This window comes from Saccostrea echinata, unplaced genomic scaffold, assembly GCF_033153115.1.
Source record: "Saccostrea echinata isolate AGI-Se365-2 ecotype Australia unplaced genomic scaffold, CSIRO_AGI_Sech_v1 ptg000030l, whole genome shotgun sequence".
Taxonomy (NCBI): Eukaryota; Metazoa; Mollusca; class Bivalvia; order Ostreida; family Ostreidae; genus Saccostrea; species Saccostrea echinata.
The window spans coordinates 22053966-22078967 of record NW_026889779.1 but is presented as its reverse complement, the minus strand read 5'-3'; the positions used below and the strand labels follow the sequence as shown (position 1 = coordinate 22078967).

General features: G+C 32.6%; 5 protein-coding genes across 5 annotated transcripts in view; 1 reads left to right on the top strand and 4 right to left on the bottom strand.

The window, feature by feature from the left end:
* LOC133197536 (B-cell CLL/lymphoma 7 protein family member A-like) overlaps positions 1 to 9157 on the bottom strand; it is a 177184-nt gene extending 168027 nt beyond the window's left edge. Inside the window, exon 1 of the mRNA XM_061333620.1 lies at positions 9146 to 9157. The gene's annotated coding sequence lies outside the window, so the exon portion shown is untranslated. The remainder of the gene's footprint in view (positions 1 to 9145) is intronic.
* On the top strand, positions 1260 to 4044 carry LOC133196947 (uncharacterized). Its single transcript, XM_061332791.1, has 4 exons — positions 1260 to 1277; positions 2758 to 2995; positions 3240 to 3245; positions 3520 to 4044. Exons 1-4 carry the CDS (start codon positions 1260 to 1262, stop codon positions 3804 to 3806), a joined length of 549 nt encoding a protein of 182 aa, XP_061188775.1. The 3' UTR covers positions 3807 to 4044.
* On the bottom strand, positions 4245 to 7011 carry LOC133196542 (uncharacterized). Its single transcript, XM_061332417.1, has 3 exons — positions 6860 to 7011; positions 5444 to 5657; positions 4245 to 5196 (listed from the first exon to the last, which is right to left on the bottom strand). Exons 1-3 carry the CDS (start codon positions 6944 to 6946, stop codon positions 4274 to 4276), a joined length of 1224 nt encoding a protein of 407 aa, XP_061188401.1. The 5' UTR covers positions 6947 to 7011; the 3' UTR covers positions 4245 to 4273.
* A 6224-nt stretch (positions 9158 to 15381) lies between the features above and the next one.
* LOC133196945 (uncharacterized) lies at positions 15382 to 23770 on the bottom strand. Its single transcript, XM_061332790.1, has 3 exons — positions 23745 to 23770; positions 21260 to 21444; positions 15382 to 15759 (listed from the first exon to the last, which is right to left on the bottom strand). The coding sequence occupies exons 1-3, from the start codon at positions 23768 to 23770 to the stop codon at positions 15467 to 15469; spliced, it is 504 nt and encodes a 167-aa protein (XP_061188774.1). The 3' UTR covers positions 15382 to 15466.
* Positions 23771 to 23906: 136 nt separating this feature from the next.
* LOC133196944 (uncharacterized) lies at positions 23907 to 24693 on the bottom strand. The gene is made up of 2 exons (XM_061332789.1): positions 24468 to 24693; positions 23907 to 24213 (listed from the first exon to the last, which is right to left on the bottom strand). The coding sequence occupies exons 1-2, from the start codon at positions 24691 to 24693 to the stop codon at positions 23930 to 23932; spliced, it is 510 nt and encodes a 169-aa protein (XP_061188773.1). The 3' UTR covers positions 23907 to 23929.
* Positions 24694 to 25002: the final 309 nt, after the last annotated feature.

The window sequence follows — 25002 nt, the reverse complement described above, 5'->3', positions numbered from 1 at the left end:
TAAGGATTTTTATGAAGTTTCGGAATCCAATATAGATATGGTAATTCAAATTCATGTTAGTTGTTGGGAATATTAAAAATATTCAAAACTGACATATGATTTTGAAGAATTTCCTCCTTAGAAAGGGAGCTATGGATATAAGTTGGATTACCACTTGTAGAATTAAATACCAGTTCCTCTAAAATACAATTTGAATAATGAGCCTTACAAACCAAGAGAATATTGTTACCTGCTTTGTCAGCAGGGACCAGTACATACTGATCGTGTAATCTATTTAATACTTTTTTTTACTTCTGAATTATTGAGCACAGAAGGATGGTTGGTTTTCATTTTGCCCCTCATTCGATAAATGCGAGACTTTAACTTACATCTGATACATTTAATCCATTCTGACAATCAAGGCCTTCTTTTTCATGTCTGGCCCATCGCCTGACGTAATCTTCCGCAGAATCCATAATATTTATGAAATTATGACGCCAGTTAAATGATCGGGGTTTCCTGTAAAATTATTGATTTAAGGTCCTCATTATTAGCTATATTTACATCATGTAATGTAATGTAGATTCACACTTTTTTTTCCAAATCATGGGCCCTTGGAATGGGGGGAGAGGGGAGAGGGGACTTAGATAAGAATTCAAAGATTTTCATGAGAATACGTGTGGAATTTTTTTCTTAAAAATCCTTACGTGAAAAGCAATGTAACACTTAATCATACTAGAGGTACGGCGAACACTGATCTCACCAAATGATACCCTTGCTCCCATACTAGTCCAGAAAAAAACATAAAGAAGGAGGTGCACAATGGCACTATATAATAAAGATTCTGTGAAACCAGCATTAAATTTTATTTAGTTCATGGTATAGGAGTTGTTACGGATAAGAGATGGGTACCCCCCCCCCAATATTATAGAAAGCATTGCAGTGTCTATGTTTTGCTATGGGAAATTCGAAATATATGTCCGTTTAAAAAGTAAAACAGGAGGTGCACAATGGCGCTATATAAAACAGTCTGTGAATGAAATCTGTGAAATCTGTGAATGTCTGATTAAATTTTATTCAGCGGTATAAGAGGAGTTGTGGATAAAAGATGGGTACCCCAAAGCAAAACAGACGGACGGACGGACACTTGACAGACAGCTAGACGGACAAACCCTCATCACAATATACCCTAAGCTTTTCAAGAAGGGGTATAGTAAGTATCTCACATAAATAAACATATCTATGTTTTTTTCCCTTCAAATTGTGACCTTCGGGTAGAGATGGGTCTAAAATCGGGGGTAACATTTTACAATATGCATGTATACAGGAAAGTTTTTTTTTTAATATCTCCTCAAAAAGTAAGTTTATGTTAGTCATATTGATATGGAAGCATTCCAATAATGTACGGATTTCAGTTAACACTAACAAAAATATAATAGTTGATTATACTGAACTATAATTAACTATAGAAAATACTTTAATTTGATACTTTGATTTACTCTATTGTTAGACTGTTTTTGATATTAAAAGCCTTAATATCTTTGATTAACACACCAATGATGTACATTTTTGGAAATGATATATGAATATACAAGTAGGCCTTCATGTAATATTTCCTTTTCATACAAGAAAATAGGATGTAAGAAATGATGAAAATAAAATTAAACAATAGTCGGAGTACTTTGATTTACAAGAATTTAAACTTTGATTTACTAGCGTAAAAATTGATACTATAGTCAACTTTAGTTTACATAAGTAGTTTTTACTAGGGAGTTCATACATCCTTGGGGCCAGGGTGGGGTCAAAATACGCGGTGAATTTTTTTTTTTTAAAGGGAACCTCTTTTAAAAATCTTCTACTGATCGAAAAACAGATAAAACCTAAAGGTTGTTTCCTTGAGTCACTCGTTTTCTACATATGCTGACCTTTCGTCTACAAAATTGAATATTCATAAAATCCTTTAATTGATTGGTTGTATGTTTTACGCCCCGTTCAAGAATTCTTCACTCATATAGAGACTTCACCATATACAGGTGAAGGGCTTCAAATTTAGACTTTTACTCGCGACTCTGGGCCATTGAGCAATGTGGGTTCTTCATCGTGCCAACGCCTACCACGACACGGTGTCTCGGTTTTTAAAATCTCATCCATAGGACCCACAACCTTCACTTCAAAGTTCCGAGCGCTTGGCGAAGGAAGATTTGCTACCTATTTTTGAAAGACTTAGGTCAGTCGCGGCCGTGATTCGAACACACGACCGATCGAGCACTCTACCGACTGAGCTACCTTGATGGCTATAAAATCCTTTGAAACACAAATCTTAACGGAACGCCTCAAGTGTTCTACATGGATAACATGTTGTGATGCTACTTCTTCATGTGCCCTTACATGTATGAGCTGACATTTCTTCATTTTAATTTTTATGCTGGCACTATGACATTACGTGCAGATATGCTCTTATTATGTATATACCAATTCCTTAACATTATATGTTGATATTTTAGCATAATATCCTGATACTTGTTCATTATATAATTGTATTTTTACATTATTATAATTATTCGTCGTTTATTATATTTTGATTAAATATTTAACTTGGAAATCCATCTTCTCAGCTCTCTTTAAGGTACCATAATTTTTATATTCATTATGTTATATCAGTTTATGAGTGTTATAGGTCAAGATATGTATCATTTTTATAGTTATGTGAAGGATATTATAGTCTTTGTTTCTTACATTCATATTTGAGGAAAAATTATAACTTTGTAATTGATCTAGCAGACCACCAGTTCTGTATGTATAACTACGTATATTGTAGAAGCTATAATTTGCTACCAATGTGCCGATTCCAAGGCTTTCGGAGACTGCCAGTATAATTATGACCTGTTCAAGAAGTCTGTAATGACTTATCTGGAAGCCAACGAAACTATTGGCGGGAAGAAGGACAGAGGTTACCTCAAGAACTGTACATCTACCTGGGGAGACTACTGTGTCATCGAAAGTTACCAAGAAAGAGGTATGTTAAATAATAGAAAAAATAATTAAAAAATGGTTTTCAGATTCATACAGAAATACATGTGACCACAGATATGATAAGAATAATACGATACTTATATTTATGGCATTTTCAAGAAAGCGAAATGCTTATCACTAAAAGTCTTAAAATGATTAAACTATCATTATTGTTTGTAAAAGTCAAATAATTTACAACTTTGAATATATAAATGTATATATTGAGATACATTTTTGCTCTTTTGCAGTGACAGGTGAGTGAAAACAAAACAGAAAAGAAGGCGAGTTAAGGGAATAGCATTTTGCAATCGCAGTTGTATTCATAAAGATTTTTTATTGTATTGTCCGTATGAAAATTTAAAGATTACATGGTGAGTATTATAACAAATGAAACACACACTTCCACTGAATCTCCCACAGTCAGTGTCTGCAAAAATGCCTTCAAACAGCTCAGAATTGAAAACAGTCATTCTGTAAGTGATTTTTTTTTTTTTTACAAATCTAAGTATTTTTAAATATTTATTGTAGGTGAAACATTTTCCTTCATTCGAGGATGTTCTAAAGGGCAAAACGACATATCTGTGAAAGGATTTCTAAATTTTACCACCGATAATCAGACAAGCTGTACCTACTATCCACAATCGCAGGATCATCTCCTTGCTTGTGTCTCGTGGTGCAACACCAGTTTCTGTAATGGTCCAATTTTTGAGATTGATAAACTAGCAGAAGAAATTAGCACCAGTTGTCGTCCACTGTTGCATACAATCCTTATAGTGATTCATTTTCTGATAATAGCAGTTTATAGGTGCATGTGACTCGCATTTTTCTAAAACATCTTCGTAGAATGATTAACGTGGTTTGGAATCTCGAAATAATATTTTACCAACCTACCTTTAAAAATAGAGTGTTTTAAACCCGATTGCTAAAATGAGATTACAGTGGAATAATTTAAATTTATGTTTACAATTTTTTGTGAATTTCAAAAATTAACAAATTCATTGAATGCTATTTCAAATGCAGACCTCGTTTTGAAATATGTGCTTTAGCTACACGATCAAATTAAAGGGCCTATTTGTTTAAGGATGCAAATTCATAAAGAAGGGTATCCATACAATTTGAACTCTTATAAAGTATTATGATTCCACAATATTTTCTTTAAAATTAAATCAATATTTGTTTTATTTGTGTTTAACAATATGTCAAATTTCAGTTGCCCGCCGATGAATTTTAACAATGAAAAGTAACTCATATTTTTCACATTCACATTTAACACGGCAAACTCTTACAAAGGTGTCTCCTTTGCGTTTTTACTCAGCCAATCGAAGGTTTTAATGACATCACCATGAGCATATTGCACTAGCTTCTTTCCATCGTCGGCTTGACAATAGGCGCAGTGATGGGGTCTCCTGGAACGTGTTTGTAAAAACAAGTCAGGATGATCTAGCTCAAAAGGCGTTGGGCTTTCGAACTGTGATTTCGGGGTGTCACACAAACTGCAACAGCTGCAGTATGTTGGTGTTCGAGTAGGTTTCATGTTTGTTGATGGCCGCACAGTTGACGGTCGCCTCGGTGAAGAAATACATACTCCTGGCAAGAGTAAATCGATCTCATCCAGACTTTGTTCAATTTCCCTTTTCTCATAAATTGGAAATTTTTCTGGTGAACGAGCGGACTGAACTTCAGTTATGGACTCTGTGTTGCACGCCTTTCTTCTCCTAGGGGCACTAGAGGAATTATAAGTGAACAATGAATTAAAACCGGAACCGGATCTCTCAAGTTTTGAAGTGAGTGGAGATTCCCGAAATGAAGTTCCACTCGAAACTGAACGTTTTATCAATGGCTTTTCCAAAGCCATCATCGACTGAGATTTTCTCAGTAACACATTTCGTTTTGTTAATAAATCACTAGGATCATAATTATTATTTCGTAGATCATCCTCAAAGTCATCGTTGAATGTATCATATACAGGTAACATATCGCCTATGATGTTGGAACCTATATGAGCTGTAGTTTTTTGCTTCTGTTTTTGTTTATCGCTCTCAAATATTTCATTTTCTTGGAGAACATCTTTAGGTTTACTTTTCACCCTAATAAAAGCGTGTTGGCGACGCAGATTTGGTTTACGGTCAGCGCTTCTTTCTAGCGTTCGACTGTACTCGGACATTGTTTTTCTGTTACTTGAATCCAGTGTTGCAAAAAATGAAGCTGAAATTAAGTCGGAAATGGGTAAAACTCTGCTCTATTAAACTAAAAATGCACAACAGAAAAAAATGGGTTGAAAATGGATCTTTGACGAAAATATCTGATTATAACACTGCAAAGCCAATTCATGAACCATTTCTACGATGTGACGTATTACCATAAAGGTAAATTTACTATTTTACAATTCTGTACTTATTAGCTCAATTTCTTCACTAATCAAAAAAAAAGAAAGAAAAAAGAAAAATATTACCTGCCGGCTTTTCTGACGGCAGAAAAAATGGCACCTGAGTTGCTTCATCGTCAATACCAGGAACTTTTGCGCCCTTTGGTACCGGCCTTGCTCTGGCATACCTGTTCTGCATTTTTATCACTTTTTTGGACCTGGCTGCTGTACTGGTGTACGGCACGCTATTCTTTGGTGGTTTGGTCAAATCCTTCACCTTTTGTCCCGTTGCCTTTTCTATCTGTATATTGATAAATATAAACGTTCAAGATTTTTATATGAAGTAGTTATATTAACTAGTATTTATTATTAAAAATAATTGAAGCAAAAAAACCTTTTTGGTTGTAAAAGTCTATTACATACTAAGAACCTGATGAGGTAACTACTCAAAGTAGATTAAGCATTTAATGAGAAAGGTAGCACGTCACATTCACACTGACATTTAAATGCAATTGAAAAAAAGAGTCAAAGGATTTTTTTAAAGGGTTTCTAATTATGTAAACTGTTAAATATTACTATAACAATTTCATGTATCAATAAACAAATTTTTAATGTTCACTGAAATTTCACAAAATTCACAAAGTAATGTTTCTATCCAGTATAGAAACACATTACTTTGTGAATTCTGTGAAATTTAGCGAGCATTTTTTAATTACTTAACTGCTGATTTTCATAACCTTAGGGATGAAAAACATTGAATTAGTAGAAATATTTTGTCGAAGTTTAATGATGAACTTTGAAAAAAATTGCATGGATAATCCCTGCAATGTTCCTCAAAGTTCATCATTAAACTTAATCATTTTATGTAAGGAATATTACAAAATCTCAGATGTTTTATAAGGAAGTGTGGATAAAAATATTAATTGTGCAATTTTAGTTGAAAATTAATTAAAAAAAAAATGTATTCCAGAATAAAAAAAAATAGGTATCCAGGCTTCTTAAAAAACTGCATGTTTTTGTTTTTTTTTAAATATATATTTATGTGGTATAATGGTTCTGCTAACTTCAGTTCCAACATAATACGTTGTTCTAGCATTTAACATCAAGCAAGATATCACAGATCAGGAGTATTATTGAAGAAGACGATAATTTCAAGAGTAACTGTTCCTAGCTAGGGGATAATCATGATTACATAAATTAGAGCACACGTGTATGAGAATCGCTACATAAACGGAAATTTAATTTAATAATGGTTTTGCCGTTTTATTAGATATACATGTATTTTAAATTTGCGACCATATTATATTACCTGTATAATTGCATCCATTCACGATCTTAATCAATTTTTTCTGAGCTTTATAAATGATGATTTTAAAATAAGAATCATTAGCCGTTCAAATTTTGGATCTAAAAATGTAAATTTTTGTCTGTCAATTGCCCCACAGTTGGGATAAAGGCTTTGATTAAAACATACAAAAGTAAAACAAACAAAACTCTTCTTACTATGCGCACAAACGGTTTCTTTTCCTCCTCCTTAACTTGAGTTTCCTCTGTCCAGGCTTGAGATGCCGCCGATGGTGGCGTGGCCATTTTCCACTCTCACATGGCGAAGTTCTGAGTATTACCTATAATCATGGCGTACAATACAGTTAAGATCTCCCATTTAATTATTATTTCCTTCTCACGTCATTTACTGCTTTCACTTTTAAATATGCTTTCATATGCCGGTCTGTATCTTCTTTTGAGTTCCATTTTAAAGTTTTAGATGAGTTCAATATATTTGCGTTTCAAGAGTTTTAGAAATATGTACTGAATGATCTGAATAAATGTACAGCTGCCCAAGTTTAATATAGAAAAATAGACCCTTAATAAACAAATACAGACTTCTTTCAAGTGTATAGTAATGAATTGACAAAAAATAGATTGTTGGTAAGAAGTTCCCATAATGTTCGAGATCGGGAGATGGCCAATACACATGAGGAACAATATCGACCAGAATCGCCCACCCCCCGAAGACAGCATTTAACACTTGTAAAGGCTCACAGAGCGCCTATTGTCTGGAACACGAACACCGATTATTCTGTCAATTAACCATATCATCGCCTGTTTATCAAATGAATGTTTGAATGGTGATGTTAGAAGATAAATCTTCCGCATTGCCTATGAAATTCTTTTCTTTTCCCAAGCCATCCTCTCTACCCCAATACGGTTTTTATTTTTCATTTTTAATTAATTGATCTCGTTAACGGTAAATATTTTCTTCTTACCTCAGTAGATATATGAATTCGTCTTGATTACTCCATATAACAAAAAAATCCACACAACCTTTTATTTAGACAAGCAGTTTTGTTTTTAAAGACAGAGCTTTAGTCAGAAATATGGCGTAATATCCAAATTAGATAGAAACATGTGTATCCTTAAATTAAATAAAACACAAATCCTGGTCATTAATGTTAACCACCACACAATGCTAGCCTCTAATACACCGGCGGTCACAATTTGTTCAATAGAAGAAAGAGAATTCAAGACTTGTACTGATCGGATATAAATCAGAAAAGATTAATCTCGTAGTTTAAATCAGATGTTCATTACTTTACTGTTTGAAAGTTGTATTATAGCACGGGGATTAATTTGTAACATAATGGATGTATGTTGAACGTGTTTAGAGTATTTTTAACACTTGATGTTCTACAGTGTAAAAGCATTAACTTATTTTCAGTGTCGCTGTTTAGTTGTCAGTTGACTCTATTTTCTCTACGGCGTAGTTTCAAACTAAAATTATATCCTTTTCAATTAAAGGTTCTTTTCAGTATGATAAACGCGCACCTGTTCTACTTTGATTTTTTCTCGTCACTATTTGTCCACAGATTTACAAATTGATAGATTCAAAAAAGTACTTCTTGATATTCTCCTCCAGTATAAATCATCTCTCTTTTTTCTCTTTTTTATCAAAGTCTTTCTTTCTTAATTTTGATACCTTACATTACTTATTTTTTCCCACCTAAATATATTAAATTTCAGTTCATTTACCGATATTATTCCGACTGGGTATAACCACCTAACAACCAGAATTAAAAAATCTGTTAATCGTCAAAACATTATATAATGTTTTAAATCCTGATAATACCTCCTCACAAATGGTTTAATGAAAGGAGACGAGAACAAGATTAAGAAAGCTATAAGTGGTTGGAGCTATATTGCGTTTAATTCATGACAACAGTCATCATATAATATTGCCATTTGTCAACGTTCTAAATGATCAAGACACTTATTTGATATGCTTTTCAAGTTTCTTTTGAAAAGCAAGTCATTGTACATGCATTATTTTGCAAGTCATCTTTACTGGATCTGCTGAGTTGAAAAGTTTTGAATTTCAGATATATTTTATGTTCCTAGCCTAAAATTGCCTCAAACTTGCTATGAGAACAAATAACTAGAATCTGTCAGCTTAACTTTCTTTATCGAAAATATTTTTATAATTAAGAAAATTCTTCTCCGTTTAAGTTTTGAAAATAAGACAAAAATCAATCCTCTTAATTACTTAGTTTTGAAAAAAAAAAAAAAAAGCTCTTCATAGGTAAATACATACCGTTAAAAGTACATTATACAGAGATTAAAATACATGTATATATGTTTGATCGAGCGAAACAATCCCAAAAATGTGATTCAACTAAATCACTAAAATCAAGAACATTCACTCTGGCATTTAAATATTGACATTGTCTGATCTTCTATTTACATGTCAAATATGTCATTCTTAAAGTATATTTTCAATAACAGCAAGTTACATTTAAAAAAGAACAAAATATGGAACAAAAATAATATTTTTACAGAAATAAATTTATGTTTTGTATAGCGTATCAAAATTTGAAAGACTTACCAATCATTTATGTCCCCTAGTCTCTTAGTCAATGGAAAATATTTTTAAAACCTGTTGGCCCATAGAAAGCCATTTGGTTGTTTGCTCTTCACTTGTCTAATGTTTACAGTGTTAATAGACACAAAAGGACACCTTCAGATTTTCTTTAATTGCTTCTTATAACTCTAGACAAAGCTTTAAGAAACGTGAAACTCTTACTTTCTTTAATCTAAAATAGCAACTTAAGAATGGATACAGTAATGAAGAGAACGATTCTGAAAAAAGTTCTTAATATTCATGTATGTTCTCTTAAAAGTGTTGTTGTTCCTCCTCTTCTTTCAATTATAGTCCAGCTGGACACCACATGAAAGCAATTGTTTTAAGCAGTCCGAAATTCTAGGAAACTCTATCTTGCAAATAGTGACAAACTTTATTTCTATTATGAATTCCGTCGAGGAATATGCTAGATGATGCGCTGAATATGAAAGGAAAGACTTCAACAGAGCGGAGTAAGAAATTTAAAAGTATATTAAAAGTTCGCATCAGACAATTAAAGCACAAAACCATCTTAACTTCCTTTTTTAGTAAATTGGAATAGACAAAGGAATTAGACAACATGAAAAATATGTTATAGTTCCACTTGACAAAGCGTGTAGCAATATAATCTTTATCTTAAGGTAGAACCTATTTCGGAAAAGTCTTTGTCACAGGATTTTCAAACTTTTCAATATGAGTAATTGGCACTCACTTATTAATCAATTAAAAGTAAATGGCATGTTTCCTTGTTATTAAATGTAGTGCAGCTGGTGCAATTTAGAATGATAATTATATACACTGTGACTAAAATTTTCAGCCATTTTAGGGGTACATGGTTATAAGGAGAATATAGAAAATCACAAAAATACTCCTTCAAACATCTTGGTTTATAGATTTCATTAACTGAACAATAGTAAGAAATATTATTAAAAATTACTTTTTTATAATTAACATAAAATATTAAATCCTCATTTCAACAAATATAGGCAAACACGCTCAATATTTTCAAAGGATTTACGAAAAATTAATAAAATATATACCTTTCCCCGCAAACTAATGAAAGAGATTTTTTGTACTACTCATGTTAACCTTTTTGCACTTATACAGGGTTTAATGATTAAATGAATATTATGGTGTTACTTTCAGATTGTGAATATTTATAAAAAATATAAACTTCTATTTATAAAAAAATAATATTTTAGCAAAATATTATTATTATACACAAACTATTCAAAATTCATATTGATAATTAATAATTAGGAAAATGAATATACACATGTATATCATCTCATAACAGATATTACTATTGCAAGCATTAAACACAATCTTTGATAGATCTATTACTCAGACACATATCATCAAAATGTACTATATAATAGTCAACTGAAGCTTACTTAGCAACTCTGCATTCCTTCAAAATAATAGCATGTCATTCACATTATTACAGTTGTGTATTTTCATTAGCTGAGAGAGTCTTGCATTAATTTTGTTCGCTTAACTATGACGTCATACGACATAGGCTCTCCGTTAAGAGTTAATTTTCAAGAATTTGGTTTAAATTCACAACTGGTTCTGACATTTTTCTTTCGAATTTTTTAGGATTAATTTCTTCAATCCATGTTCAGTTTTTAATACTTTTAGTATTACCAAAATGTAAATGAGTTTGATAGATTGCACCTATAATGAATTTCCAAAAATTCCAAAACAATTCTTGCAAACAAATATGTATATCGCAGGGTCCAGTATATAAATGTTTAACAAAGTCCCTACTATAATTCTCATTAAAATGCTATATTCTGTGAAGGAGAGACTACTGTGCTATACATATTCAAGAAGTGCTGTAAATCAAAAGCGGATTCTCAAAAACTCTATGATTGATTGATTGTATGTTGTTTAACGCCACCACTTGCCGGTGGAAAGCTGTAAATTTTGTCCCATACTCGGCACTTACGGCCATTGAGCAGTGAGGGATCTTTTTCGTGCCAGCACCAACTGCGACACTGGACCTCGGTTTATACCGTCTCATCCGAAGGACCGGTCTCCACGTCCCACAGTGGGATTCGAACCCGCGACGTAAGGATCGACTCCTTACTTTGCGACTTTAGAGCAGACGCTCTAACCACTGCGCCACGCGGGCGACCAAAAACTCTATGAAAAAGAAAAAATTAAAATCACAAAATCTCCTCCAAATCAGTAACCTCGGAACGCATGATTTTTCAATGGTTTATATACGTGTAGCCATTCCCTACGACAGATTAAAGACCAAGATATTTTTTGCATGACAGACAACTGCTTCTTCAATGAAAAAGGATTGGTCATCTAAAAATTAACTAAATTTCTTAAAAACTATTCTGTTTATACACACAAGTACTCTAAAGTTGATATTGTAAAATGTTGGAGTTCCTCATTAATAATATCGTATGTAATCTTTGGAGACCAGGGCTTCCAATAATTTGTTGGAATTTCGATGGACACTTATTGTAGTCCTTTATGAACCGATCTGTATTGGGTATTTAAGAATACCAATCGTGAGGAGGACACAAACAAGGACCCCTGGAAACACCAGAGGTGGGATCAGGTGCCCAGGAGGAGTAAGCATACCCTGTCGACACCCATCGTTAACCCTCTGTATTGGCAGGTACACGGAGTAATCCGTAGTCATAATTGGTATAAAAGCAATGACCTTACAATTGGTGGTAAACATGTTTGTCAAAATACGACCCAACAATAGGTTGTATTATTAAAACGAGCATAGAGTTTGTGAAATGTTGTCTATAAATGAGATAGTAGGAAGTCTTGGCTAATTCGATTGATGGCCACGTAGGCTATGGTGGATCCACAACAAAGTCCATGTTTTCCACATGAATATATAGAAACGACTCTTTATCAAATTTCATTTCAAGAAGAGCAGAGCGTCAAGGAGTCGAGATAACATACCTAGGGTTAAGCCACAATAGTGACTAAATATCTTTGAAAAATGTTCTCATAAAAAACGACATTACATCCATATTATTTTATTATTATGCATTATAAATTCGAATTTCTTCATTTCATGACCGGGAGATAGAATGGGTACTCCACTCAAGTTTAAAGTTTTAAATTGGAATATATATCAACAACAAAAATGAAATGAAACGAAATGGAACATTACTAAGTATATAAGCGTCTTATGTATAGTGTAGATTTGTCAAATAATGGCCCATGTGGCAAGTGTTCGATCCGAGTAGGGAATCCGAGTTACGAGGGATGTTTCAAAAATAAAGATACTTGGCTCTTTTCACCCACATTTATTCATCTTTGATTCGTTTATTCGTCCCTACCCTCCAAAGTACTCACCCTTGGCCTGGATACACTCTTTTAGACGATCATTCTGGAAACATTTTTCATACTCCTCAATAGGGACACCAATCATATACTGATAAATAGCAGATCCAAGGGCATTTCGTGATTTGTATCTTTCCAGATAGGTGGAATTTAAGTTTGGGGAACATGCAGAAAGAAATCGCACGGGGCTAAATCTGGAGAAAAACGGGGGTGTGGTAAGACAGTAACCTCTTCCGCCTCCAAATACTAGTACTCGGTCACAATGCGTGTTTTGATTTGTGTGCAGGCGCAAATTGTCGTGCGTAAGTCGGAGATACTTCACACTCGTTTCGGGGTGACGACTTTAGTAATATTTCTTCAGTTTTTTAAATAAAAATCTTTTTGTAGAAGTTATCTGTTACTGTTTTGCCATTTGGCACAGGAATTTGCATGACAGGGCCTTTATTGTCAAAGAAAATAACATATAAAACCTTCTTCACGGTTCGTAATCTTTTAGCAATACATTTAACGTTTTGCATTCTTTGATGCCCAGATTCCGTTAGAACTTTTGCGTTTTGGATCAAAATAGTATACCAAGGTTTCATCACCAGTAACTAAATTATCAAAAGTCTTTTTGGTATATTTTGGTTACAATTAAATAATTTCTTTGTATTTTCAACGCATACTCTCTTTTGTTCATCGCTAAGTAAATGAGGTATCCACCTAGCGTTTATCTTTCTAAGCTTTAGATTTTTTTTTCAAAATACCATGAACACGTGCTAATGACATGTTTACATGTATCATCTGAGCCAATACGTTTTATTTCCATTACTGAACTCTTCAAAATTAGAGGCGCGTTTGGTCGTCTGACTGGGACAGCATGGGGTGGCGGATAATACAAAACATGCCAATCTCAATCCAATTTTAAATGTTAAATGTATTTGTCATTCCAATTAAAGAATAGAAGAACTAAAAGACATATGTAAGAGAGCGAGAACCCTAAATTTATCATCCATTAATAAAAAAAATACGACATTTCAAAGGCATGTGTATTGTATTTAGATATACCATACGATAAATAGATACATACTACGATCAACAATAGATTTTGACTTGATATCGTTGTCATTCCTACTCTTGATGTATATAAAGTCCACAACAATAAAATATTTCATTTGCATTTTCTTACGAACTGTTCATCGACATTCAACATATTGCTTACATGATTATGTTACGTTTGTCCCAGGAATCCCGCGAGATTTGTACATTTTCCGACTTTTTCACAAAAGAGCGCACTAAGAAGTATGACTCTTCCATAGTGGAAATAGAACGTATTGCCTTACAGTATAGCTTGCGTCTTTCTGTAAGATTAAGTGGTTTTTTACGATGTTATTATTGGTTGTAACTGTTACAGGGCGACCTTGGCGAGCAGCATCTTTGAGGAGTTCGTAACCTGTTTTAAATTCAGCAACCCACCTACAGACAGACCTTATGAGACATTTGAGCATTCCCATAGATATCACATACCTCACGATGAATATCTACGGGTTTAATGAAAAGTAAGGACCTACGTTTTATACAGGCCCTAATTTCAAGTGCATTGTTTGCTCTTTTTCCAGTCATTTTGAGTATAGTGTAATGAATACGGCTATGAAGCAATGTATACTGTAGCTAAGTCAGTGAAATTGTGAACATGAAATTTTCTTCAGCTACGCGGTTCATTGATCAGTGTCAATGTGGTTTCAGTAACTAAGATATTTACACGATTTTCACGCGAAGAAGGTGAAATGAAATTATTTTTGGAACACTCCTCGTATTTCCAGCCTTTATAAGAATCAACAGAAAAGAATCCCTTTTACTCCCCTACTGGTGAAAACGGAGGGGACTATGAATTTCCTCCTAGTCTGTCAGTTCGTTTTCACTCTGTTTTTCAGCCTGTCCCACTTGGTTTTCCGTACTTTTTAAAACATGTTTGTAGATATTAACAGCATGATTTTTGGTTTGTGTACCTTGATGAGTTACAGATCGTTTGCATGTTGCACCGCTTTAATGATTTTTGACAGAGTTACAGCCATTTTAATTTTTTAGGAGAACCAGAATACACTTGTCGATAAGGGACTAGTTTAGCTTATGCAATGCTCTAAGAATGCTTGTCTTCATGACAGAGGACATTAAAGTACATGTACATAAACAGAAATTCAAGTATCTCCGTAGTAGTTATATGCAATTTTTATCTTATCATTTTCACCGTAGGTCACATTAATGCATGGTCGAAGTTTTATATAGCAATTATAAAATTTTTATTAAGAAAAAGAGCTCAAATTTATGTTTCAGAGATATTTTTCTATGTATTGTCAGTTCCAAATTTTCAAATTTACATATCGATTCGGATTTGACATAAGATTATTAATATTAGCATCAAATATACTGTTAGTTCGAATACAATATTCACCGTTTAGGGTAGCTCAGTTGGTAGAGCGCTCGCTTCGTGATCGGGAGGTCGTGAGTTCGATTCTCGGCCGCGACTGACCTAAGTTGATAAACAAAAATGGGTAACAACTGTTCCTTCGCCATGCGCTCGGCACTTTGAAGTGAAAGTTGCGGGTCCTTCCGATGAGACCTTAAAAACCGAGGGCCAGTGTCACGGCAGACGTTGGCACGATAAAGATCCCTCACTGCTCAATGGCCCTGAGTGCCGAGTAAAGGTCAAATTTGAAGCTCTTCACCGGTACATGGTGACAGCTCTATATGAGTGAATAATTCTCGAATGGGACGTAAAACAACATACTTCAATCAATCAATCGAATACAATATTCTGATTAGCAGAGGAATTTAGACTTCAGAGTAATTGCCGATGTTTTTAGATACATGATACATCCCTATGAAATCGTGATTCTTCCGAAAATTCGTTTTTACTGACAATTATGCACTATGTTAACAAAAAACATCATTATGTTCAACAGGTAACAGATAAGATTGATGGAGGCTCCATTGTGTAAAACATCATATTTTGGATCAATGTGTTGAGGCCCATTGCAAAATCTACTCTTACAGACCGTCAAGCAGACGACAACTTTCCCATCTCCTGGTCTATAAGCACAAGTCGTCTGGTTGTCTGGAACAACTGTTCTTTCTGGAAAATCACCAAAAGAGAACACTTTCCCATCTGTACAGCCTCTAAAGAATGATTTTATTTTTCCACTCCCTGAAATTACCATACAAAAACAATTACATATAGTATATTTCAAGATTTTTCAAGTTTTAAAGATAATTTATTGTTAATTATGATTATATCCACTTGCATGTACATCAAACATAAACACTCATCGTTTAATGATTAGTGGTAACTGCGTATTCAATAATGTTTACAATAATTCATTACATGATTCATCGAATCATATAGTACTTGTTTAAAAACATAGATACAACTCTATGAATATGGTAAAAGGTTTAACTCCATTCAGAATATACTGAATCAGTATGCTTGGTGGTTATATCAGAGTCATAATTGAAATGGTTTATGAATTACAATGATTTTTTTTAAAGACCAGTTCCTTTATGGAAGATTTTTGTAGCAGTAATGTTATTTTATTATAATGCAATAAAATATCTACGGAAGCCCGTTGAGGCCAGTTCAGAGAAAGAAATATTTTTTATTGCGTTTAAACGCAACAATTATTGTGTTTAAGCGCAAAACATTGCGTTTAATCGCAATTATCATTGCGTTTAAACGCAAAAGATTGCGATTAATCGCAATGTATATTGCGTTTAAACGCAAAACACTTTGCGTTTAAACGCAATCTTTTGCGCTTAAACGCAATACTTTTGCGATTAAACGCAATACGTTTTGCGTTTAAACGTAATAATATTTTTGCTTTTAAACGCAATATTTTTTGCATTTAAACGCAATAATTTTTGCGATTAAACGCAATACTTTTAAAAGTATTTGCGATTAAGTGCAATAGCATTGTGATTAAACGCAATAATCTTTGCGTTTAAACGCAATAATCCTTCCTTATAGGGATTTGTTTTGCATTTAAACACAATGATACTGTAGTTTCAAAATCATGAATTAGTCAAAGCTCATAATTACATGTACATGTACTAGGATCCGACACTTCAACTTTAAGAAGATCCGATTTGTTCTGTGTCTTTTTGCAAAATTTTCCAGTTTTTGAAAATTGTAGTAAAACAATGGCATCCTAACAACCTGAATGTCTTAAATGTATTAAAATTCAAAACTCTTAATGAAGTCTCTGATCAATTGCTTACGTATATCACAATTTGTGTTTACTGTATGCAACCATAGGAAGGGTTATGAATGTACATTTAAGTCTAAATACTTCATCATGTTGTACGTAATTCCAACATTTCCTCAGTCCTTTCCAAAAATCCCTTTATACATGGGTTAAACTTGTGACCGCAACGTAGGGGACAGTTTTTTTTTAACAGAGCAACTGACCAAAACTTCATTAAGAATGTAGAGAATAATAAGCTTAAGACATGTCTCGTTTTTAGGTTGCCTTTGTTTTTACAACCCGACATTTTTTTTCTCCTCTATAAATTCTTATTAGTGATTTATCCTTTTAGAGAGCGTTTGCTCGGAGAAATCTGATTCTATAAAGCTAGACAATACAAAATTTCCTAATAAGTGAAAAGAGAAAGAAATAAAAGCTATAAGTATGCGTGGGTTTAATGTATTCTGCAAGGTTTGATACAAATGACTGCCTTTAAACACAAAGATTATTGCCTTTGGACGCAAAGATTATTAAACGCGAAAGTATTGCGTTTAAACGCAAAAATTATTGCGATTAATTGCAAAATTATTTCGTTTAATCGCAATATTATTGCGTTTAATCGCAAAAATATTATTGCGTTTAAACGCATAAACTATTACGTTTAATCGCAAAGTTATTGCGTTTAAACGCAAAAGATTCGTTTGCGATTAAACGCAAAGTGTTTTGCGTTTAAACGCAATATGCATTGCGATTAAACGCAATCTTTTGCAATGATTATTGCGATTAAACACAATGTTTCTTTCTCTGAACTGGCCTCACCGAGCTTCCGTAAATATCATAATACTAAATACATATACATATATATATATTCACACTTAAGAATAATTTACTAGTTTATTCTAGCTCTTGAAAAGTAAATTATAAAATTATCTATATTGAGAAGTATAAATGAGGTACACCCACAGGACATTATTAAGCTCATACCTTGCTGCAATTACAAAAAATAAATAATGTCTATATAATTATATTTTGATTGAGACCACAATGGACTGTATATAAATATGATATAGTGTGCCTTACAGAAACAAGAACAGATAAAGCTGACATAATCGACATTCCTAATTTTAGTGCATTTTGTAAGCATAGAACAAATTTGTCATTTCGGAAATCTGGTGGAATAGTTGTGTATATTAGAAATTCAATTGCTAAAACCTGTAATATTATTAATAATGAATGTGACAATGTACTTTGGGTCCGATTAGAAGGTAAAACATTTGGAATCGATGACCATTTATTAATAGGTACAGTCTATATACCACCTGTAAACTCCAGATTTTCATCTAGTGAAATATTTGAAGATATTGAAAATGAAATTTTTAATCTATCTACAGAGAATAAATGTATTTGCTTACTTGTTGACTTTAACAGTAGAGTCTCAAATCTGAAAGAATTTAATGATTGTGATGAACCTTTTGTTCAAACCCATGATCGTGTGTCTGATACTGATTTTAATTGGGCTGTTGATCAAATAGATATAAGATGTCTTGAAAAATATGGTTTTTCAATGTTAAGAAATTCAAGAGATATGATTGTAAACCAGTATGGGAAAAACTTATTGATATTTGCAAACATTGTAATATTTTTATTTGATGTTCATAATCCTGTGGAGGTTTTACTAGCCTTTGAAAAAGAACACGCTTCGAAATTAAATAACCCACAAAAACAAATACAAGAGATTGCTAAAAATTGGATTCCTGAGAAGCAAGAAACATTTCATAACTTTGTAAAAGACAAAATAAATGCTATCACACTATTAGAACATGAAATCAGGAACACTATAGCAGGAAAAGTCACATCAGATTTTATAGATAACGTTGTCGAAAGAATAAGTGACATATTGGTATCAAGTGCTAAAGAGACCTTTGGCAAGAAAACATTTTATACAAATACATGTAAGAAAACAAATTTTAAATATAAGAAACCTTGGTTCACAAAAGATTGGAAAAATGCTCGACAAAACTTTAGGAAAGCAAAAAGGCTGTATAAAAAATTTGGAGGGGAAATTTTTAAAGCTGACTTGTATGAAAAAGAAAAAATATATAAGAATAAATTAAAAAATACTAACATTAAACATAGAGTAGAAATGAAAAAGAAACTCACTAATTTAAGAACAAAAACCCCCAAAGAATACTGGAAAATCCTGAACACAAACTGCAATAAGCAAGGATGTAATGCTGATTTGAACGACCTTTTTACATATTATAAAGAATGCTGTAACGAAAATTTTAATGAACAAGAGTCAGAGCCCACAGTATTAACACAAGAAGAGCTTGATATTTTAGCTGATGTTCAGCTCAATCATGAAATTAACCAACAAATAACACATGATGAAGTGCGCAACAGTATTAATATGTTGAAAAATAACAAGGCTTGTGGTGATGATAGAATCTTTAATGAATATATTAAAAATTCATGTGATTGCATGCTGAATTTATACACTGAATTGTTCAACAAAATTTTTGACTCTGGTGTAATACCCACTCAGTGGGCTTGTGGAAACATAATCCCAGTATACAAAAATAAAGGGGACAATACTGATCCTAAGAATTATAGACCTATCACACTGCTGAGTTGTCTAGGAAAATTATTTACTGCAATTATTAATGAAAGATTAAACTCATATGCTGATAATGTACAACTCATTTTAGAAAATCAAGCAGGCTTTCGTAGAGGTATGGGTACAATAGGTCATATTTTTTCATTATATTCTCTTGTAGAACTTTTTAGAAGACATAAAATGAAATTGTACTGTGCATTTATAGATTTTGAGAAAGCATTTGATTCGGTTTGGCATGTCGGACTATGGAATAAAGTTTTACAAAATAATATTGATGGAAAATGCTTTAAGATTATAACCAACATGTATAAAGGTATTAAATCAAAAGTAGTAGTTAATGGAATAAGTTCAGAAATGTTTGAATGTAGTATAGGAGTTCGGCAAGGGGAGAATTTGTCACCATTTTTATTTTCATTGTACTTGAATTACCTTGAGGAATTTTTATCTGGAAACAAAGCTAAGGGTTTACCTTGTTTGTCAGAAAAACTCGAGAGAGAACTAAATCTCTACTTACAGCTTTTTGTTTTATTATATGCAGATGATACTATTTTGTTATCAGAAAACGCAGATGATTTTCAGTACATGCTAAATACATTTTCTAAATATTGCAAGAAATGGCACCTTAAGGTTAATAGTTAGAAAACAAAAGTTGTAATATTTGGTAGAGGTAAAAATAATAGCTCTTTTACATTTGAAGGCTCCAAGCTTGATATAGTTGACAACTTTAAATATTTAGGTGTTACATTTTGTAAAAGTAATTCTTTCAATTTAAATACCAAAGAATTATATGACAAAGCTACTAAAGCAATGTATAGTGTTATTGGTAGATGTAGAAAACATAACTTATCAATGGATTGTAAATTAGACATGTTTGATAAAATTATCAAACCATTACTTCTATATGGATGTGAAATGTGGGGTTTTCACAATACTAAACTAATGGAGGAATTACACCTAAAATTTTGTAAACATTTTCTAAGCTTGAAAACATCAACACCAAACTTTATGGTGTACGGAGAACTTGGTAGACACCCTTTATTAATTGATATCAAAGTTAGAATGATCTCATTTTGGGGTAAACTTATTAATGCTCAGAGCTCTAAATTGTCTGCAAAACTTTTATGTGCATTGAAAATATGTAAGAATCCATGGTGTGATTTTGTTCAGAAAATTTTAAATGAATGTGGATTGACTTATGTGTGGTATGAAAATTCAATTAATATATCTTGGCTAAAAAATAAGGTATATACCACTCTCTTAGGTCAGTTTAAGCAAACATGGTTTAGTGATGTACAAACTTCCCCTAAAGGTTTGAACTATAGAATTTTTAAAAAATCATTAATCTTTGAAGACTATTTGTTGAATTTGCCTCCTAAACAATCCAAGAAATAATGTTTATTTAGAACTGGGAATACAAAATTACCAATTGAGACTGGTAGATGGTTTAATATCCCTAGAGAAAATAGAATTTGTAAATTATGTAACAGCAACGAAATTGGGGATGAATTTCATTATTTATTTAAATGTACTGATGTGTCTATAAAGAACTCAAGAGTTATGTATTTGTCAAAGTATTTTCATTTGAATCCAAATGTTTTGAAATTTGAAATGCTCTTTAATGTAACCAATACTAATCAACTTAGCAAAATTTGTAAATTGTTAGATATTATAATTGAGAGAGTTGGCGCTCTTGGTTGACATACTCTGTTACCCCTTCTTCAGGCATGTAATATTTTCTGTTTATTATACTGTACATATCTTCTCTTCACTGTTTTGTCAGTTATGAGAATAAAGTTCAAGTTCAAGTTCAAGAAGGTATAGCATACAAAATAATTCTATTAAATTAATACCTGCTTCACGAACTGTTTCAATTGAGCACTGGTCTCCCCAATCGTGCTTTGCACAACTCTTAAAAAGATTCGGATATCTCCAAGAATTATTGATTGTGAGCACCTCTATGTCATTTTTACAGTATCCTTCAGCATTTAAATCCGAGCACCAATAACAAAGTATTGCCCCTGTAAATGAGTGTAGACTTTATACATGTGTCCGAAATACGTATTCATTAACAAGAATATATTACCAAAAAGAATTATTGTGAGCTAAATATTTTTCTTTTTTAATTTCATTTTAAGATGCCATCAAGTCAATCAAGATTTACATGTACTTGTACTTTCGGTTGAAGTGAGATACATGTAAAAATAGAATACCGATACATTGTTTTGATAACGGCTCTATAGCCACTACAATTTACCAGTTACTAGCCTGTGGTACTAAGTTTTATAAGAAAATCACGTAAACTTCGAATTTTGCTTCCTTATAGTAAGAATTCTTTACATCCCTATAAGAAACATAGTTAAAGAGTCTAGTATGGGTTTCCTGAAGGTTCCTTAAAACCGAAATTTCTTTAACATGGTAAATGCGGTCTATGCAAATATCTGTTCTTAGAAAGCAATGTAGTATTTAATTTAGTTGCTCAATTGATCAAACACTATTCAAAGGAAACATTGTCGTACCTGAAGTATAGATGTTAGCGGAAAATAAAAGAAAGAACACAAACATCATATCACATAACCCTTCAAAAACGAAACTAAAACATTTTCACAATACTGTTATCTCCCATTATAGTGATTTCAGATAAAATAAAATCAATAAAATAAACCATCTAAGAACGAGATACAGGGGACCTATTTCAGATAAAAACCGATAGCCTTATCTGCTAAAGCGAAACAGTTGAGGTATTTCAAGTAAGGAGTTGGTAGGAATGAAAATTGCATAATACATGTAGTCTAAAGTTTTTGCTTACATTATAGAATAACTTTTCTTTTGCTCTGAACATATTTTATTGACAATATGTCAAAGGGATTGGACACAAGTTCCAAAAACTTAGGTAGTCCTCTCAACTTTCAATAACTTCTCAATCATGACTTCACCTCTTTGCCATATGACCAGTCACGGTAGCCGAGTGGTAGGGCGACGTAAACATAAAAAAATGTTTAATCTGTTTATACCCAGCATTTTTCTATAATAAACTGTAAATGGTCGTTTAATAAAGTAAGGGTTAATATTTGTTCACTGCAATAGTACTGTAATTAAATATACGCATGCAAGTGAAGGGTATATCATAACAATTACATAGTTTAAGAAGAACAGCATATTCATTTTGAACATGAAGACAAAAAAAAATGTTAACCTTACCTTCAGGTTACATTTTTTGGCTGTTTTTCATGTCTCAAGAAAACAGATAATAGACTTAAGTCAATCATTTTAAAAATAAAACAAAACTTTCATTAAGCTTGTGCATATTATAACATGCAACTTTTTTCATTCATGTTTGTTAAAAATCAAGCTATTTCGCATCTTAATTTTGACTTAATTCTGTATTCAGTGTGTGGTCTAAAAATCATACGCTGCTTACATACTGATCATGAATCAATAATTAATCATTGTCAATGTCTAGTCTTCATGGTTTTTAATTTTTCAATTAACAACTAAAGCTTGAGTGTGTCAGACATTTTGTCAGTTTATTATAATTATTTTATTAATACAGAAACCCGGTACGATATTGAGAAAATTATCAAACACTTATTAAAATGACAGGTATCTGTTCTGTATATCACTTCTAAGATTTTCGACTGATCAACCCAAGTCATGGAAGAAAAATATATTACATTGCTATTCTATATACATTAGTCTTAGAAGTAACGCAAGTACTTTTTCAGACCCGTGGCAACGGTTTCAAAGTTGGGAGGGGCCAACTTCCCCAAGCAAAAAAAAAAAAAAAAAAAAAAAAAAAAAAAAAATTAAAAAAAACCTAAACTGACCAAAAGTGGGTGGGGGTTGGGGGGTTGGCAACTTCCCAAAATTATCTGAAAAGCAAAACAAAAGCTAATTTACTATCCAAATACTGGAATTTGCCATGCAGTACTCGATCTTACAATATCAAAAAGTGGGGGGCGAACCAGCATCTAAAGGAAAAATACTATATTCAGAAAAAGCCCCCCCCCCCCTGCGTTCTACGGGCCTGCTTTTTAAAAAGTAATTTCAAATAGGTAAGGACAGAGTTCTACACACGAAGTTTAGATCAGGAATTACAGTTATACAAAGACTGAGAAACAAAAAAGTATTGCTAAAAAATATTGACATTCATTTCCTATTCATACATATAGAAGGTTAAGAATGAAATGAATATCTGCATTTACATGAATATGTCTAGAACTTTATAATACACATTCAAAATTGTTTCTCAAATGTTAAGAAGTTCGTTATAGTCATTCAATATAGATTCTTCAATCTCTTTTTATAGTCTGATGAAACTAACTGTGCAGCATTTACCATGCAATTGTAAATTCACTTATCATACTGATATTTCAACAAAATTCTAACATGGTTACTGTATATTTGTTTTCTAAATAATTAGTTTTCTAAATAATAACAGATATTCATGAGAAATCATTGTAGTTCAAAAGGAAAAAAAAATGAGACTCTAAGAAGAAGGGACATTCCTGTGAAACGAGTCCTTAAGATTCACTGAAACAATTCACCTTATTCACAAGTAGTAGCATCAGTATCGCCAGTAAAGAACAAAAGTGATTTGAAGATGCTCCATCGTGTAATGGAGGCTGTGGGCCATTACATAGATCTGTTTTACAAATTGTCAAGCAGACGACAACTTTTCCACTCTCCGGTCTGTAGGCACATGTCGTCTGATTATCTGACACTATTGTTCTATTAGGGAAATCATTGAGGGAGAACACTTTTCCATTTGTACATCCTCTAATGAAAGACATCACTTTTCCACTTCCTGAAATTTGGAAAGAAGTTCAGGAATATTGTATAACTTTTATTTTGTCAATCTAAATCAACCAACCTTTAAAGATATTGAATATAAATAAATGATTAAGCCATTGACCATTTCTCAATCTTATCAAAGACAGACATGAAGACAACAAATGTTCCTGAAATTTATAGAAGAACCTCAGTAAATATCAGCACAGACAGAAGATGGTTGACAAGTCGATCAAACTGCTGGTAGAACTGTTCTTTTCAATATGTTACCTGCTTCCCGTATATTTTCAATCAGACATTGCTCTCCCCAGCTCTTTGTACAGTTCTTCAGATATGTAAACTCTGTATTGAACTCTGTGTCCGTGATATTGGTCCTGTTTTGAATACCCTGGTTATCTGACAGGAGTCCACTGTTGTCATGCCTACATGTTCCTTCTGCTTTGGCGTCTGAGCATTGGTAACAAAGTATAGCATCTATCAAAGAGAAATAGAACATTGAAACTTACGTATTATGTAGCAAGGAACATGGAGTAAGTAAACTATCATTTTAATTTTCCTAGTCGAAAAGATTCTTATCATTATCTATATTGAAGGAAATTTATGATACTTTTAGCACAAAATACAGATCGATTGTATTGTCATAGATATTATAACTAATATTGATAGCCACTGAAATATAATCTTTACCAAGTAGATAATTTCTGCACCAGATAATGTAGTACTACTTTCTGTTTGAATATGATAGAAAACTAAAATAAGCACACTTACACCGGGTTTATTAGACAAACTGGTGAGACAAATGAGA

Coding starts and splice junctions, on each gene's coding strand:
- LOC133196945 (XM_061332790.1), bottom strand. CDS start 23,770: ATGATAAGTGAATTTACAATTGCATG. Junction 21,445..23,744: donor AGTGAATTTACAATTGCATG/GTAAATGCTGCA, acceptor ACATGTATAAAG/TCTACACTCATTTACAGGGG. Junction 15,760..21,259: donor TGAAACAGTTCGTGAAGCAG/GTATTAATTTAA, acceptor TGGTAATTTCAG/GGAGTGGAAAAATAAAATCA.
- LOC133196944 (XM_061332789.1), bottom strand. CDS start 24,693: ATGTTCTATTTCTCTTTGATAGATGCTATACTTTGTTACCAATGCTCA. Junction 24,214..24,467: donor TGAAAATATACGGGAAGCAG/GTAACATATTGA, acceptor TCCAAATTTCAG/GAAGTGGAAAAGTGATGTCT.
- LOC133196542 (XM_061332417.1), bottom strand. CDS start 6,946: ATGGCCACGCCACCATCGGCGGCATCTCAAGCCTGGACAGAGGAAACT. Junction 5,658..6,859: donor AGAAACCGTTTGTGCGCATA/GTAAGAAGAGTT, acceptor ATCAATATACAG/ATAGAAAAGGCAACGGGACA. Junction 5,197..5,443: donor GCCGTCAGAAAAGCCGGCAG/GTAATATTTTTC, acceptor ACTTAATTTCAG/CTTCATTTTTTGCAACACTG.